The following is an 18,772-nucleotide window of genomic DNA, read 5'->3' on the forward strand; positions in this document are numbered from 1 at the left end:
TATCTTTCATCTGACCGTTTGCTCATCCATCTCCAACTGTTTTCATTGAACATCAGTAGCATATAAATGTTTTTAAGTTCCGGTGGAAATGAGTGCGGAAGTCACGCAGCGCAGCAGTATGCATCAAGCATCTTTCCAAGGTTCATCTCAATTGTGTGTAAGGTTTGTAATGTTTATTTTGTATGCTTCATGTATAACTCTAAACATTCTTACTGAGTGAATGGGGAGGCTTGTAATACGGACTGAGCTGCAGACTACATTAAATATCTAAACCTCTGAGTGCTGGGAGGCACTGTGAGATAGCTAAAAGCATAAAGGCCGTTCATTTGCCCCAGTGATTTTTAAAAGATGAATAGTATTTCTTAATTCTTGGCCATAGTAGCTTTTTTTCTTTTTGGCCTAAACTAAATAGGGTCTTTGACAAGTATGTAGCAAAGAACTTACTCTAATACAACACCAAAAATCAGACCAAAACCAGAAAAAACTCATGGTTCTTTTTGATACTTTACTAAAACATCAATTTGGCACATTGTAATAGATCACGCCAGCAGTTCGTAGCTGTTTGATTTTTCTTCAGGGTATTTGGATTAGTGAAACAGCTGTTCGCAGCCTTCCCCAGCTGTAGTGGCAGTGGTTTTTCCTCCGATCTGCCATTCATCCTAAGGCCACTGGTATTTACTTCACAGTTCTAGTAGTGCCTCATGGTCTTTCATGAGAGTCAATGAAATTTACTTATTTAGGTCCCTGTATGCTGTCACCCTGAGATGAGGAGAATGTAATAATTACAAAAGGAGGAAAAAAAAATTTCAAAGCTTGACCCAATAAATAATGCCTTTCTAAATGCCTTAGCTGTCTTGTTATAATTACGCCTCCTTGCCTACTGATTAGTAGTGAAAGATTGCTAGACAAATGGAAAGCTTTCCTCTCACTTGTATTTCAATGTTAACACACATACAGTGAGAAATATATACATACTGTTCTGCAAGTCACGTTTGTATGCATCCATTCGGATGAGCCATGCTGTTGTTTTGAAGCTTTCTAAGAATCTTTAACCAAGGCACTGCTCATTCTACTTGCTTCTTCTACCTGTGCAGGCACTGAGAGACAGTGAGACTTTGGTAAAGGTAAAAAGTGATAGAAATGGAAGTTATGCAAACCTAGTGAGATTTGAAAATGGAAAGTTTTATGTTTGCTTAAATAAACAACTGATTTCCCATGTTTATTTCAGCTGGATTGTTTCTGGTTTTATATATTGAATTTGGTTGTTGTGCTGTGAAATTTGTTATTTCAAGTGTTCTCTAGTGAGTGTGAATATAGAAGATAAATTAGCAATTGCGTTTTGTGGCTTCAAAGACACAGAGCTTTTAGCATTTCTTCTGAAAATGTGTTTTGCTCCCTAAACCCAGAGTTTCCTTTCATTGTATATATTTTCAGTTTTACACTGGAAGCAGTCACTCTTGTAGTTTAAAATGGGTTAGAGGATTCAAAGAGAGCTCTGTCACAAGAGCAGCAACCTTAGCACGCGTCACTGTAATTTATCTGATTCTTCTTGCAGTTTAGACACTGAATAATAAATAATTATTGGAATTAAAAATCACACAGAAGTAAATAGCCCTCATAACAACTAATGGGTGGTTAAACAATCAAAAGATGACCTTGAGGTGTTAAGAGTTTTTAGTCTTATCTGTGGAACGTGGCTAAATCTCTGCTTTCACAAATGCACTCTGTAAATAGGAAACAAAGCAGAAAGCTGGCCAACAATTCCACGCAGTGCATCAGAGCTGAGGTCAGGCAGGATCACAGCTGATCCCCTCTTCATGCCCTTACCACTCAACCTGTCACTGCCCCTCCTCAATGTACGCTGAAGGCTGGCTGAGCCGCGAGCACCCTGGCTGGCACGTCCCCCTCCATGGCAGCCACGATTTACCCGATCAGGGCAAGAAGGATTGTGTTGATGTAAACAAAGCAGAAACGGCCGCACTGGGCCAGCAGACTGGGCCGGGCCGCGTCAGATGGAATCGCCCAGTTCCACACCACGTTTAACTCTGTAAAAGCCACCAGGAAACTTGCTCCCTGTCTCTGCCTGCAGTTCCTTCCCTCCGCCCCAGTGTCACACTGCTTCTTGTTAAAGCACTTCCCTGTAAAATCACCCAGCTGCCTGTCATGCTAAAAGATACTTGTCACTAATACTTGAAGATGGCTTAATGCCGTTCCTGAACGTCCTTCCCTGCTGTGCTTTTGGATTTCATTATTTAATTTGTTAGAATCTGCCTCCTTCTCGCTGCAGGCAGCGCTAATTGCAAGCGCAAATACTGTGGATGTTTCTGTGATCATCAAGCACAAATATAAATGTTAGTGGACAAAATTTATTGCAGATGTAGAAAGAAGCGGTGATTGGGTGTGTTCCTTGGAGGTAAAAATAATTGCAGTTTTCTTTGAAGCAGATGGTTAAAAAAATACTCTGTAATCAGCAGTTAAAAGGTTCAACGTAATCAATCAAAGTAATTGAAATTGCTCTTCTGGGATTTAAATTTCTGTGTTTTTTTTTTCCATATTTTTTTATTTTTTATTTCTGTGGAGGGGAAGAAGAAAAAACTACACAGTAAGTACTTTACCTAGCCTTGACTGGATTGCAGCATTAAGTGGGGCATGAAGGGGGGCGAGCCAGGGAGGGTTTCCTGCTGGGCTCTCACCCCAGACTGGTCCAGGTGAGGGTTTAATTGCTGGAACCTCGGTGGATTGCTGGAACCTCTTCAGGAAACAGGGAGTGAAGCAATCTCTTTCCTTGTGAAACAGCCTGCGAATGTATTCAGAACCAGATAGAGGGTAAATATTTGCATATGCTCTTGCAAACTCATTTTTAAAGGGATTATGCAGAAAAACTCTGAGCTGTGACTTTGTCATTCATGTTTCTAATTGAGGGCACAACATGCTAGCGACTGGCATTTCTTTACCTCTTTCACTTGCTTATTGATGCATCCATAAAAGGCAGCAGAGCAATATTTTGGTAGTGGCGTGAAGAGGAGAGGCTGTGACAACTTGGGCCAGTTGTCAAAGTGAAAGGAGCTCAAATGCAGAAACGGTCATCAAATGTCCTTCAGACATCTGGCCCTCCAGGTAAAAGCAGACAGGAACTGCCCAGCCACCTGTGCTGGGCTTCTTGGTGTGCGGCAGGAATTCAGCCAAAGGGAATTTTGGTTAAAAAAGCTGAGTATGACTGTGTTGAATTCAGACTGAACAGGCTGTTGGGCTCTGAAGTCATTCAGCTTGTTCACTGACAGTGGTGTTTGGTTGTGTTAGAAAATAAGAAATGCACTTGTGAACCTGTTAAATGGCCCAGGCTTCGTTTTAGTTTGCCTTTAACATTGCCCTTTTTACTGCTGGAGGGTTTTTTATTATTCACTCATGGAATGATTCAGAGAGTATTGACTACATTAGCATTAAACCAAAGGTCACCTTTCTTTAAACCTCATTTGACAAGCTGTTCAGATATGGGTATGTAAGCATGCTGCATCTTCCGTGTTTCAAGGGAGTTACTCCCAGCTTAATTGTTCTGCTTTCCCAAGAAGCTTAAATGAGTTGCCCAGGCAGTTGGTAATAAGGAAACTAGCTGCTATTTCCTGATGAAAAGCAGGAGATAGGACTTGTCAGCTCGGTGTATTGTTCCCTGCTCTGATAGCTGCTCTGCAAACCGCACCCATCTCCTGATGGCCTCAGAAACTGCTTTTCTGTCCGTGTAAAAGGTGTCTTCTCTGGTGATTTCTGTGGTCCTCCTCCGTGAGAGATCCTGTGAGAGAAGGACTGTGTTTGCAGGTGATTTAAAGCGTCTCAAATCTAGGGAAATTTATGAACACTGAAGTGCAGCCTGATTTTATGCAAGATTGCGATCACTGTTAGGATTGCTGACATCAGTCTGCAGGTAGTCACCCGTGAACTTTCTTGAATACTGGCCGATCTACATGAAATTTAAGATCTAAAGCCTTTTCTTTGGAAGGTGGCATCGATATGGCAGATGTCAGCCAGAGCTCCAAGCTACTTGGGCACCACCAGTGGCCTGTGTGCCTGGGAAGGTTAAGATCTGCTTTGAACCATTTGACAAAGTCTAATATTTTTTTTTTTTTGAAAGATTAGATGCTTTTCCCAAAGCTTGTTCTGTTTGTATGCAGTGACTTTGTGGCACCTCTATTTTCCTTCCAATATGTCAGGAAAGAAACTGGCAATTCTCTTGCAAAAGTAACTAATGCCAACCTAACCACAAATACTTCATTTAAGGCTCGCACTTGCATGTAGAAACCATGTGAGTTTTAAGGGACCATTTGTCTTTTTTCCTGAGACTACGTGTTTATTGGGTTCATTCCATCTGTTAAAAGGCTTGAAACAGCAATTTTGGGTGCTCGGCATTTCTTTTCTGCCTCTGAAAGAAACTGGACTTAAAGGAAAAATGAACCTTTAGGTTTACAACTCCGTACTAATCTAGCCGTGTTCACAAAACCTCTGCCGTGCTTCTCATTTGCTGCAGCTGCTTTCTTGATAGCTGTAATTTCAGGACATTTCCATAAAAACAAATTTTGTATTTGATTCCCTGATCCTCATGTCTCACTTCAGTCCAGATGACCTCTTGTGACCCAGTCACGTGCACCCGCGCATATTGCATAAGGAGACTCGAGATGGGGAGTAGCAGGAAGAGAAACTTTTAAGATGCCTGAAGCAAGTATTTAGTTAAGCTCAAAGCAAAGGTTGACAAAAAAAAAGTTCAAAGCAGTATTTCTACTAGACCTGTGTTACTGCAATTGGTGATCCTAATTCTGTTGGCTCACTTAACACGTGTGTGTAAACTTGTCTTAAACACTTCTGCATGTGGCAAATCACACTGCAGCATTTCGGCACGAACTAAGAAATGTGATGGCTGCTCACCAGGAGCCTGGTGTTTTTTAAGTGAAGTGTGGAAGTCTCCCGTGTGGGGCTTTGGCAAAAGACTTCAGCTCTGAGCGAGATGATCGTTCTGATTAAATGACTAATGAAAGTGCTTAACTATTTGGCAGACCTGATCCTGAGAATCCTCGCTTAAAATGGTTACTTATGGCTCATCTGCTCAGTTCTTGTAGCCCTGACTGTCCTTGGTGCTTAGCAATATTTGGACAAGTTCAGGCCTGACTGTTGACTGGAGTTTTGTTCGACTTGAGTAGGATCCCATGTGTACTAAAGCATGTTCGGTTTCCTTTACGCACTGAAAAATAGGCTGTCCTTTCACAGTCTGCGTTAGGTTTAGATCTAGTTGTATGTAATTATACTTCACTGTGAAAGTACTGGCTTTGTGGAGAAGCCTGCCTAAATCTTTATGGAGGAAAACAATACGAAAACCTGAGTTAAGGAGTAGTAGGGAGGGAACGGAAGCTTTCTTCTTGTGAGAAGAGTATTTAATTGGATTTCTGTTCATCAGTTGCCAAATACTAGTGTAGTATAAAGTTTCTCCACCAAAATTCAGCCTCGGAAGCAGTCGTTAACTTACAGTGTCAAATAGCTGTATAAAACATTTGCTGTCCAGGTGACTCAGAGTCATGTTGTAATACAGGTTGAAGTTGCTCAAAGTGGGGTGAGGAGGAAATTTCCCAGTGTTTTCTTTGCGAGTGGTAGGAATGCATGACACCCAGCAGCAAGCAGGCTTACAAGGGAGTATGTATGCTCGAACTCGGTATTGTTCTGAGCCATCTGGAGAGCAGTAGCTCTGAACTAGTGCCCAGCTCCAACCATTCTTATTGAGGATATTGTAATGAACCTACAGCTGCCCTTGCCAACCAAGAAGTACAGAGTCAGTATTTTATTACACCTTCAGCATGTGGGATAAGGCTGCTTTCCATTTGGCTCCTCCAGTGGTGTTCTGCTTACATGCTTCAGTAAATGATCTATTACATATTGGAGCCTGCTGGGCAAAAGTTCAAATTAAATCATGCCATCTGACCACAATTACACCATTCTCAGGCAACTGAAGTGTATTTTTGTGAGCCTTTGAATAAACATTACACTGTATGTGTAACCGAATATGTACAATAATCATTTCTAGAGAACGCACCCATTTAAATGCACATATACTGTTTAAGTGGTATTAATTTCTCATCATGTATAATTAGGGAAAAAAGGGCTCACAGCTTACTACTGAAGCTCAAACAAGAAGTGTTGGGAAATGTTTCTTCTGTCTTTTTTCTATTAACCAGTGGCTTATTTTAGTTTCTCTTTTTTTTTTTTCTTTCAAAATGGGAATCTTGGCCTAGAGAAAGTCCTCATTTTGCTTATTTTTCTCTTATGGTGTAACATTCCATCCTTAGAAAAGAAAAAAAAAATCTGCTTCTAGGACAAGCAGACAAGACTTTCTGCAACCTTATTCACATGGCTCCGTACAGAGGCGCCTGTGACATTACTTTATACTGCTGAACTCTTTTAGCAGTCACCATTCAGAATCTCTCAGGCATGTATGAGCCGTGGGGCTGAGGTTTAGACTTCTTCCATCTATTCACTCTAGTGCAACCATGAGTGTTGTCATTGCACATACACACATAAAAAGGGCCTTTAAATTTCCTGGTTCCGAGGGAGCAGAAGCAGCCTCTCTAATCTCTTATCTCAGGCTATCTTCAGCATTTCCAGTTTGCTCTGTATCATTGGCAATGAAATTCGTTGGAAACACCACCCTATTTGCAGCTGTTCGTGCTTCTGGGAAAGGGTTAAGCAGGTTCTGCTGATTCACTGAGGTAGGTGACTCATTACCCCCACCCGGACAGAGGGGAAGTGGCTGTCTAGAGGGAGAGGATTCATACAATGTGAAATCAGAAGGGTCCATTGTGAACTTCCAGTTTGACTGAAAGAGCCGGAAAGGCTCTATAGTTAAAATTCAGGATTATCAGCTCTACATCCAGGCGGGTTAAAGGCTGTCTGAGTGTCCAAGCCGTGCTTCTGGAGCGTGGGCAGAGGTGGGGTAGGAAGCCCAGAGGCAGGCTTGTGGAGGAAGCCTACGCTGGAATTTGCTGTACTGGTAAAGCGGTGTCTGGGTTGGCCTTGAAAGCAGTAGAGGAAAGGCAGCAGCTCAGTTCCTTTTGAAGCTTTTCATAACACATCGGATTCATGAATCATGTTCCTGATGACTGTTAGGGTTTTTTTTAACGTGGTTTACGGCAAAACTTGGACTTTAAAGTACACTCTGACATCAAAGAATACTTAATTTTGGATGTTTGGTCTGTTGTTTCATAGTATTTACCTATACTGAATTTATTAACAAATGCAGAAGGGAATGAATTATTCATTCAATGCCCTTTTGTACCTTAATGTTTCCTAGTTGTGTATCGGCTGGTAATTCATACATAACTTCCTTCTTTCTTACTGATAGAGTCCTGGTCTTTGTGGAAACCACAGGTTTTTGCCCTTAATCTGGAACTGTTCCTGTCTGGTAAATCTGTGCAGATAATCCTCTTCAAAGCCCCTACACATTTTCACTAAAGTACTGTCCTTTCTTTACTGGTAGTTAATCTTACCTTATAAGCACTGATAAGTAAGTCCAACCAAATGGTATTTATATCAGAGCCCTGTCACTTGCCAGTTACTATCTTTTAAGAACTTGTAACACGTTAAACCCCATTCATTAAATATTTCGGCTATAGTTAGTCCTTCAAGCAACTTCCAAGTGAGCTGCACCTGTCCATTACAAAAAACAATAGTGAGATTTGACACATTGTTCCTTGGTTTATAGACATCCTGTGGGTAGTTCGCCTAAAACTGGCTAGGTCAAGGCCACTGATGCTGCTGTCCCCGCCTCAGTGAGCCATTGGCTTGTGCTGACCTTTGATTACCTCACTGATTAAAATTTCTAATGAAATAAAGGCCCTCTGCCAGGCTCAGGCTATCCTTTACACAATTATTTTTCTCAATAAAATAGAAAGGGACTATGTTACCTTCTAATATAATTTTAGATGATGAAAATTTGGTAATAGTTATTCACTTCCTGTCACTATGACCCTCTCCTCTCCACATCCTGGGGAAAAAATAGAGGAATCCAGCCATAGATCAAAAAATGAAGGCTTAGTTTGGGAAAGGGTGTGAGAATTTCAAAACTGAGGTCAGCAGTGAAAAACACTGACAGGAAGAAGCCTAGAGAAGCCTAAAATAATTCCTAACAAACTCTTCTCCAGCAAAAGGGTCTAAAGCAGCTAATACAACAGTTACAGTTCTGTTTTTGCTTCCAGTTTTCTTGTAGCTTTGAGAAGTCTGTGTTGTCAAAATTTGGCTGATGGGCTTGAACCTCTATTGCTGCTTTGAAAAACGTTGTTCTTGCATGGAAGCAGTATTTTCCCTGAATCCGAATTGTGAACAAGTTCCTGCAGAATTACCCTTGTTAAGCAGTAACGAACTTGTTGGCCTAGTGCTGCCTTTGAGCTGCTGTAGTATTTTTCTTCCCTGCTGTTCATATGCTGTAACTTGATATTAAAGAAGGAAATCCCTATTTTGCTTTAGGGATATACATCTTAGCTGTGTGCTGTGTTCCCTGATGTGGCCCAAATTTTGCCAAACTTAAGGAAACACAGATAGCCTGCTCTTTTAACTGAAAGTGATAGAAGCCGTAGATAATATACGTGGCTATAAAGAATGGATAAATGGCTCTACGTTGTTCACAGCTGCAGTAAGTGCCTGCTGTGCTTGCTTCATGCTCAGAATTATAAATACGTAGAGACAATGCAAAATTATTTGTGCAATAAAGTTGCTTGATGTAGCAATTTTTGGTTCTTGGTTCTGAAATTCCTTGGTTCTGAAAGGAGTTATTTGTATAAGCTTTTTAAAATCTTTTACCTAGCCAGAGTAACACTGAGGAAGAATGTGTTCCTGGGTCTTAGTTATTATTATTTTTTTTCAGAAATTTATATTTTCATTTCTGATACTGGAAGAAGTTCTTAGTCTGATAGCATTATCTGTTGAAAACACTAGGGAAAATTATATCTATGTTGCTAAACATCCTGTGCCTTTTTAAGGAGGAAAGAGGGAGAACCTCACCATACTGTCTGCTTTCCTGACCCTTTGTTCCTTGCAAACTTGAATTGCCCCTGCTGTTTATCTTAGTGTCTTATGCAATCTTCCCTCCAGTTTCTTGTGTGAAAATACCAAAGTTAAAGACAATGGTTTAAACTGACAAAAATACAAGACCAGAAAAGCCCTTCTGATCATAACAGTCCCCTAACTCTGAGCTGCCAGGAAGTGCTTTAGTGAAAAAATAGGAAATAATGATAAACAATTGTACATTAAAAATTATATATGTAGTTTTAAACTTCCAGTATAACAGTATAGGGCTTGAAACATGTCTGAATAGTTGAACCACAATTATTGTGTCATCCCCTTTTGAGAGGCTGTTCCTAAAACAGGAATTAAAGCAGCCGAGTGAAAACAGAAAGCAAAATGGACTGAGTTGGATTGTGTACTGTGGTTTTCCAGAAGAGTATTTTCAAAATCTGTTGTTGTAGATGTAAAGGTCTTTTTATATGAAAAGTTACCAGGTATATTTACCCCATCTGCTTTCTCTTCTTTTCCTTCTCTCCTGCATTTCCCCCCCCCATCCACACCCACAAATGATCCTCTATATTTAATGAGTCAGATGTTACATAGCTCTGAATTTACACAGGTAATTTTCTGCATGGACTAGGCTCAACTCTAATGTTGTATGCTGACAGTTCCCCTACTAGTAACAAGCTCCTGACATTTATTTTTGAACACGTAAGAGATTAATACTGCTTATCTATAAACTGCCTTGAAATTTATCAGAATCCATTGTGGCTTGCACTGAATCTAAACCATTCCAGTGATCAGCTATTACTCTATCTGTATTTGAGCAATTGTGAACTTAGCCCCAGTACTTACTTACTTCAGGTTCAATTGTACAGTTACTTGAATTTTGTCAACAAATTTGTTTGCCGTTCCAGATCTCATGTGCCAGAGCTACTTTAAGAACAGTTGCTCCTGGGGCGATTTTAGTGCTCCTGTTCCTGGCCTGAACAAAAGTGAAGAAATAAATGAAACCAGGAAAGGAAATAGAGATAAGAGTAATATACGGTGTCTGCTGTCCTCTAACTGAAGCCCAGCAGAATTACAAGGTCACTCCTGCATCTACTACTGTGTAAATTCATTAAAGATCTAAAATCTAAATCAGAATTTCTAACAGGGCAAGACTTCTATGTGGCCATCGTTAGCCATACTATGGGCTTGCTCATCCTTTAGTTAAAGATGAAGCCTGGCACAAAATAGCACAGACTTAAAGGGGATTTATGACATTTGTCCACTTCTCAAAAGAAAAGTCCTTATTTTAAACGCTTCCAGTACGTGCCCCCATGTGCTATTGCGATCTCTCGCTCCCGTAACTAATTGGCTGATGTGTCCGGCTGTTTGCGAGCTGCAGCTTTGCAGTGGCACCACCTTGTGGTCGTGGTAAAATTTGTCAAAAAAAGAACCGGTTTGTTAAATCAACTTTTGAAATTAAACAGTATGTGACGCTATATTACAGGGACTTGCATCTGGAATCTACCAGCAATTCTCCTCCTAAATCTTTTTAAATAATAAAATAGATATAAACTATCTGCTCCTAACTCTGTAATGTAGGAAGAAGAGTACAAGTTGTTGTTTTCCCGGTTAAGCCTACAGTTAACCTGTAACAAACAGCCAAGATCTCCAATATGCTATATACATTTTTTTAAAGTGATAGGTAGCACAAACATGGCACAGTGAAATGGGTAGGAAAGCATGCAATTCGTTATAATCTCTATTATATGAAGATACCAAGAAAAAGAACACTCCATTCTTTTTTTTTTTTTCAGATGGTTCAGAATTCCCAGTGTTCTGTCATGCTTAAGGCCCTTAAAATAGAATTTAGGTCTTACTTTACTGTAGAGGACGAGGTGGCAGACTATTGGCTTCTGAATGATACACAAATGGAGTTTGGATTTGTAATTCCAATACTGTGCATTTTTATTAACGTTGAAGCCTTCTAGGACAAAGTGTTAGCATGAAAAGTTGGAAGGGGAGAAGCCAGAATGCCTAGAGAAAAATCCTTTATAATAGAAAGTCTTCATAAAAAAATATGCAAGTACTAAAAATGATGTTCAAAGATTTAGCTTCAGTAGATAACTGTATTGAAAAATAACTATTACATATATTAAATATGAATAATACCTGCCCCTATGAATATACTTCGTTCCCATTCATTTCTTACTTTTCTAACACAGGCACACAGTGCTCACAAGACTGAAAAATAGTTATAGGCCAGTAATTTATATACTTTAAGAAGCTGATGGAAGGTCTTCCGGTGCTGAATTCTTTTGGGAAGAGACCATTTCAAAAATTAAAGGACGGTGTAACTGGAGATAACTTGTTCCAGAGCTGTGAAGCTGTCCAAGAAGTCTTCCTCTTCAATTCCATATTTAGTGTACTGGTGAACATAGGCTCTGTGGGAAGTCACAGCAGAAAAATGGTAGGACATTAGAGATCAGTGAAGCCTCTGACACACAAAATCAGGCCGTATAGTTACTGTAACAACTTCAAATGATGGTTGGTTTCTACCTTGCTCTTTTGAACTTATTTCGTAATTCATAGTTACAGATAAGTCATGACTTATTTCTAATAGCATTTATTACTTTGTATAGTGCTTAATGAGACAAAATTACCTCTAACAAAATTGGGCTAACTGGGAAATGGAAGCTAACACAGCTAGTAGATGCAATCTTTCTCCTTTGGCTTTTAGTCATAGAATTCCTGTGCTAGAAACTCAGTATTAGTAGACATTTGCTGTGACACCCAGTAACTTTGGGTTTATGGTGATCAAAGTAAAGAGCCAATTATTGTCTAGATTTCTTGTTTCTAATGAAAAATCAAGCTAATGGAATTGGAGCCTGAGTAAGCACAGAATATTTTTGAACTAAACTAGGAACTTATTTCCTGGAACATCCAGACTGTCTGTATACAATTTAGAAACTGCATGATCACTAGAAGAGTTTCTATGTATTATTTTTAGAATGGTCAGTCTGGAACGCACTAAATTTTGGGAGCTCTAGTACTGAGAAAATGGTCAAATTGACAGCCCTAGAATATGTGTGCTGTTGCTTATCCACGGAACATAAGCTCTGTTCTGTGTAAGGTAAGCACCCTGCCGTCACATTTCAAGCACAAAAAGGTTTCTGCTAAAGTGTGGGAGTAGTGTTTATGCTTATTCACAATTACTTTGCTGAAAAAGAGTTATATTACAGTGATTTTGCTACTTCTGAAGATATAACAACAGCTCTAAATGAAATCAGCATAATTATTTTCACTTACTTGGAAGCAAACATATTCCAAGCTTTTTGTACAACATTGTCAAGAGGTTTCAGCAGGAACTGGCTATTGCTAACCAAAGAAGCAGACTTTTCATACTTATTAAATGCTCTTGGTGTTTTCCATGCACTGAAAGCGTCCTGAGGGTTTAACCATGACGTATATAATGAAGGGTCTCGGAAACTTCCTGTAGCAGAAATAAGAAAGCCATTTTGATAAATGTAAAGCTACAAGGTGTTGTTTCTTGATCTCAGTAGTCCTGGGTGACCTAATGAGGGTTTGGCAGATCAGTCCAGGCTTTGAAAAAAGTCTGCAAACTGGTCAGCCTGTGGCAAATGTAACTGCTTTAAATAGATTCATTATGTTATCTAGGAGTGTACTCTTCTATCAGTACTTCATATATGAGCTATGCTCGTCACTCCAGAATAAATACATTTTCAGACAATATAGCTAAGAATTCTCACATGTATATAGACTTCAGTCTCTTCTTCCTTCCCTGGAATGCTTTAGGAAAAACGGAAATCTAAGTTGGAAATACAACAGCCTTAACCAATTACACAACATATCCTTGGACATTAAAATCTTCCTAGAGGAAATATTGGCCCTATTAGTTAAATAGGTGATTTTTTTTTCTCACTTTCATCAGAAATGGTTGCAAAGAAAACAGTGAGAGGTGAAATGAATTGCTATGACATTGTTCTTTTCCTTCTCACCTAAGTCTGCACTGTGCGTATCTTTTCCTCTCAGGATAACCAGGTTGGCAATGGAAGTATTGAAATGCAGCAGCTTGTTTGTGGAATGGCTGGAGGGAATGGAGGAGCCTGGACGTGGCGGCTGTACTTGCCAATCAATACCTGTGAGGTTTTAGCAAAGGAGATATAAAATAAAGTTAATGTTTCATGAAGTACAGATTCAGACTAGCTGAAGAGTGTTAGCTAACTAACACCGCCCCAAGCTGAGATCGTGTTAGGGTTTGTAGTTTCTACATGTTAGTTAAGCAGCAATTACACAATTCTTAGAAAAAAACAGAGTTCATCCAGCAGTATTTGTCTGGCAGTCACTAGTCGTACCAAAGAAAATAGATACTTGTTTCTATACTTAGCAACCTGCCAGCCCATTCTTTGTATAACTGGAAGTTTTACTGAATTCTCAGTGTAAATGATACAGGAAAGCTAAGCATATGATTTTTATTAGTAGAAGGTATAACAAGAGAAAACATAGCAAAACTAATGATCCAAAGAATGTTCCAAATGAATCATGTAAATTAAGTACACGACCAAAACTGTTGGTTTGCTTTGCATATTTTCAGTGGTTATAATTAACAGAGATGTCTGGGAGCAAAAACAGAAGCAAGCCAGGAGCTGCTGTGGCAGCTGAGTGAATAGTTATAGAAGCAGCTGGCTATCTAGAGGCAAATTCCTGCTGTCTGAGGGCAGCAGCTTGTTTCTGAACCGACTGACTAAAGTTAGTCAGTGAGCTCCAGAAAACAATAAGCTTTGTTTTAACTGTAAAAATGTATGCTTTAAGAGTGATGGACACTGAAGATGAGTGAAAGCTATTTACCTTCTTCCATTTTAGCATTAGCAATAAGCATTTGCCTTAGATGTTTGATGAGTCCAGGCCAACTGAATGTGCTATATGCAAGGGAATTTTCAGGCATCTGAGGTATGTTACGAAGACCCAACATCTTGAATTCAGGATGTGGAACTAATGCCTCCATTAAGTCTCCTGAGGGAAAAAAAATAACAGTTGCTCATACTTGACAAAATTATTACATCAGCTAGTTAAAATGGGAGAAGAGCTTGAGGAATTTTACCAAGATCTAGTAATTTATGAAACAAAACAAGATATAGAAAGTTTGCATTTAACAAATATACAGACACATCAGACAAAATGCAAGCTCTTCCTACTTACTACTGAATTCTATACAAACAAGTTAGCAACACGTATTCTAAAATGACTTGTGTTGCTTAATAGTCTGGCTTGAAATCTTTAAGACCTTATACGCTGTTGAAAAGATTAATAGGAAGGTGAGAAACTTTAATTTTACAAGCAAATCCCTGGCAATATGGGTACCTTTCTCTAATCCTAAATGTCAGCCAGTTGCTTATTGCTACCAAGCTGCATGCTAACTTGTCTTCAGAGTTGCTCACAAAACTTATATTCTATTTGTTTCATAAACTTCTAACCTAATGCAAAATGTAAAAACTCAGTCAAAAATTACCATCCTGCAGAAATTTCCTCTGAAATGCAAATAGGTACAAGGGTGGCTATAGTCAGCTGAAAAACGAGAAACATGGTTCTTTTGGTAAAGAATGAAACCAGAAGTTGGGGTATCTATTTTTGACTCTGCTACAAAATTTGGGTTGAACTTCTAACTTACTTAGTCTTTTGCTTCACTTTTCTTATCTTAAACCTTGGGAAGTATCCAAAAACTTGAGGAAGGAAACTGAAGAACTTGAATTCACAAAATGAAATGGTTAGAGAAAGATAGGTGAGAATGCATTAGGTGGTTATATTACAGTTAGATACCTAATGGGTTTCTGCTATAGTGTAAGCCTTCTGCTGTGTAAGTGGGCTGGAAAACACTCCCCAGCTGATGTGCAATGATTTGATTTACATCCCTGAAGGAAATCTGTTTCATATGCATCAGCTGAGCACAGATCTTGTGGATGACATCATTTTCGTGAACAAGAAGAGCATCTGATGACTGATACAGATGTGACAGAGTCAAAACAGAGTTGTAATTTTGAACAATGACCTGAAGAGGAAAAAAAACACAAAACCACACCAATGAGAGTCAAACAACTTAATCTCTTTCTAGTTTGTATTTCTCTGGCTACTGTCATTTCCTCAATTATGATTTAGGAAGTGACTCATTTTCTTTACCAAAGTGCAGAATGAGGTCAGGAGCTAGCACAGCTGTTTGATGGAAAGAGAGCAAGACCTGTGAAAATGATGTTACCCATATCAGTTCAGAATAGAATCTGTCTGGGAAGTGATTATAATGTTCAGATATTATTGTAACAGGAAATTTATAGTTAGCTTGTAGAGCTTCTCATGAAACTGCATTGTTCCTTAGTAATCTTAAATGTTTTGTTATTATTAGCTTGAGATCTTAGTGATTTTGATAAATTTTGTATTATTTTTTTGTGTGAAACTGCATAACCAAATGTTAGGCAATTTATTAGCTATGTTACTTTGTCATGTTGAATGTTCAAAAAGTGAACTGTTTTTCTTTTCTAGTTTATTTCACTTGCAGATATTTTGTTTTGCTCATAAAAAGTAAACAGTTTATTTAAATTGCTCTCTCTCCATGACCGTGATTATGAACTTGCAGAGTATCTCAGGGAAAAATGACATTCACCTCACCGGTGCCGTAGGGCCAGATAACATGGTTTAGTATAAACGAAGATGGAAAAGCATCTCTTAAGCACTGGGTCACAAATGCTCCTAAACCAGATCCTGTACCACCAGCCATGCTCATTATCGTGAAAAATCCACCCAGTCGGTCACATTTCTCTGCTTCTTTTTGTACCAGATTCATGATTACTTCTTTGTGTCTAGGCCCATGAACAGTGTAACTGTTGGAGGAAAGGAACAAGACGGTTTTCTTTTAAAAGGAAAAAGAGCGAGACATGGCAGGTTTTAGCACAATAAAAGCAGTAAGGTCAGTGTCAATAAAGGATACATTTCTTTGTATTACTTATGTAACCTGGCATTATGTCTCCCACTCTATCTGTGGCAAACAATCCTCTGCTGCTACATTTATTTTGCAAAACAGCTGTTTATAAATTGCACTTAGTGCTTCCTCTTCTTAAATATATCCTCTCTATTCTAAAACTTAACATTTTCACTGTAAGCAATTTCATCTTGCAAAAAGCAGTGTAGAAATTTTGTTGTAATATATGTTGCTATTCTACCTTAAAAATAAAGCAAGTTGTTACATACCCTGTACCCCGCACAGCTGCAACAGTGTCACTCCTAGGGAGTGCAGACAGCTCATTAGTCTCTACAGTTTTGTTACTGAAGCTGGAAATGAGAGTTCATACCCATTTGCCCAGTTGTTCCCAGACCCTTGCTTCTGACAGAAGTGTGAGTGATCATCGTACTTCCAGTAGCCAGACTTGGCAGCTATTGACAACGTTTGGCTGATTACTTTAGGTTCCATGTCAACAAGCACAGCCCGGGCAACAGGTACTGGGTAGGAAGAAAAACAAAACAAAGTGCTAATATTACAACCTGTTATGTAAGATAGACAGACTTGCATCATGGGCCAAGCTGTATTCCTTCCATCCACATAAGCTGAACTAGTAGAGAAAACAGAACTTGGCAGTGTCCTGGATTTCTGGAGAACAATCGACTGCTCTAAGGAGAGATCTGAACTTTACATAGATCTTTCAGGAAAGAAACCTCTTAATTTGTTTGATAACACCAGATTCACATAATCTAGGCCCTGTTCCAGGTATTACCTATCGACAGGGGGAAATGCAGGTGTTTGGCAGGCAACGTCAGTTACATGTATGTTCAGTTTCCAGTTGTGTTACCGGCAGACTTGCTCTCGGTGCTCAGCTGCGCAGTGATTTTGCTTCCATGGTTGTTAGTGATGTCACGAAGGCAGAAGGTTGTAACAATTCTTCAAAACTGATGGGAAAAGTTTTATTACTTCTGCATTAGGCTGGAAACCAGACCCTCTGTGGGAAATGAAACATTTAAATGCCGTACCTCCAGATTCTGCCTCGATGAAAAAGCGTTCTTTACATGCGTCATGGTAGGATTCATTCTCCTTCTTGGAACACAGTCCGTGTGTGCCGTGGACATCACTGCAGATAGCATTAAATACCTCACGACCGATTTGATTACCGCACTGTCCGAGCTGGACTGTAACAATTGACATGCTTATTCACCTTGTGTTTAACCCTAAAAAGAAAAGTATGCCTTCAGTAACTGGGAAACAGAAGTTAAGCAATAAGTTCTGATAAGTGGAATTCTGATCACTTTTGTAATTTCTGACAACCTCTAGTGAGGAGAAAAGGCCCATGCTATAACCACTGCCTATTTCTGGTGAAATACCAACTGTCAGCACTTTATTCTGAGCGTCAAAAGAATGCAGGTGGCACTTTACAGTAAATCAGTCTGTTTACTGTCGCTATACATCTGAACAGGGCTGAAATCAACCCTACAGCTAGGAGAGTCAAGTTTTCTTACGTTTGTTTAATAAGGCAGAGTAGAAGTGACTGACTGTCAATACAACAAAGCTTTAGGTTAGGCTCTAAAAGTGTGTTAAGCACAGTAAGACAGTGCCATAGGGCTTAAGAAACGTGAAGCCTGCCCACAAGTCTCATTGACTTCCAGTCCTGCACTGCTGTGCGCCCGGTGCCAAAATCTGCTGAGGTGACAACGGGACTCCCTAAAGTTCCACCACACAGAGGAAAGTTTTTGATACAGTACTGGTATGTTTGACATTCTCCCCACTCAGCGTTTAGCAGTAGCTCTTTTTGCACTTTTCTATTTATACAAAAACAAGTTTGTTTGTTTTTTTTTCCAAACCGACTCCGTTATTCCGGGCTATTTTTCATTACCACCCCAGCTGTGCTGGAGCACTTCTGCACCAGCATTCTTTGGAAAGCTGCCAGCTGCTGCCAGCGGACCCCGCTGCACGCTGCAGGCAGGTTATGTGTTATTTTTAATGCCCGGGCCCGATTTCGGCGCCGCTGCCGGGCGGCGCCTGCCAGCCTCGGGCCAGCCCCGGCGTTACGGGGCCCGATAAACCCCCACACGACGCCAGCTGAGGGCTCTCCCCCTGCCACCTCGGGCCCCCTGACACCGAGGGGCCGCCCCTCGGGCCCCGCTCCCGGCCGCCCCGTCAGGGCGAGGCGCTGCCGGGCTCCGCAGCGCTGACAGGGCCCGGCCACCCCCGGGGGGCCGCCATGTTGGCGGGGCCGCCCGGCCCTCACAGAACCCGGCCTCCGCCCGCTCCCGGCGTCTTTCTCCTCGCCGCTGCTCCCCTCCCGTCCCCCCCCCCCCGGCGGAACACCGCCCTTACGGGGTGCCGGCCCCGGCCCCGGGCGCCCCCGGCCCTGGGCGCCCCCGGCCCCGGGCGCCCCCTCAGGGCTGACCTCGGCGCCCCCCCGCCCAGCTGAGGCGCTGGGGCAGCGACGGCGCATGCGCGAATGGCCGCCTGAGGGAGCCGCTTCCCCGCCGGGCCGACCCGAGCCGCGCCTTCGAACAGCCCGCCTCGCGCATGCTCACAATGCACTCCGGGCAGCCCTGCGGGCCTCCCGGCTTCACGAAGAGCTCTGCGCATACTCCCTTCCCGCGGCTTCGCCGCGCTTTCTGCGCAAGCTCCGTGCCGACGGCCAGGGAGGCGGAGGCGCACTGCGCATGCTCGGCCGCCTCACCGCGCCCGGCTGCCCGGCCGAGTCCCTTTCCGCGCATGCTCGGC

The 18,772-nt window shown here is 41.1% G+C and overlaps 1 protein-coding gene across 7 annotated transcripts; it reads right to left on the reverse strand.

The window, feature by feature from the left end:
* Nucleotides 1-2,352: 2,352 nt before the first annotated feature.
* TUBD1 (tubulin delta 1) lies at nt 2,353-18,569 on the reverse strand. Of its 7 annotated transcripts, none has more exons than XR_004755316.1 (11): nt 18,447-18,569; nt 17,053-17,247; nt 16,380-16,527; nt 15,695-15,911; nt 14,860-15,088; nt 13,891-14,055; nt 13,041-13,181; nt 12,331-12,514; nt 11,300-11,465; nt 9,893-10,018; nt 2,353-4,661 (listed from the first exon to the last, which is right to left on the reverse strand). XR_004755316.1 is itself a non-coding variant. In XM_035343148.1 (9 exons), exons 2-9 carry the CDS (start codon nt 17,222-17,224, stop codon nt 11,363-11,365), a joined length of 1,308 nt encoding a protein of 435 aa, XP_035199039.1. In that variant the 5' UTR covers nt 17,225-17,247; nt 18,447-18,569; the 3' UTR covers nt 10,823-11,362. The 7 variants fall into 7 exon arrangements, 5 of the variants coding, with proteins under 5 accessions (XP_035199039.1, XP_035199036.1, XP_035199038.1 ...); XR_004755317.1 differs by having other exon boundaries at nt 9,889-10,018; XM_035343148.1 differs by lacking the exons at nt 2,353-4,661; nt 9,893-10,018 and having other exon boundaries at nt 10,823-11,465; nt 14,860-15,037.
* Nucleotides 18,570-18,772: the final 203 nt, after the last annotated feature.

The sequence above is a fragment of the Oxyura jamaicensis genome, chromosome 19 (assembly GCF_011077185.1).
Source record: "Oxyura jamaicensis isolate SHBP4307 breed ruddy duck chromosome 19, BPBGC_Ojam_1.0, whole genome shotgun sequence".
Lineage (NCBI taxonomy): Eukaryota > Metazoa > Chordata > Aves > Anseriformes > Anatidae > Oxyura > Oxyura jamaicensis.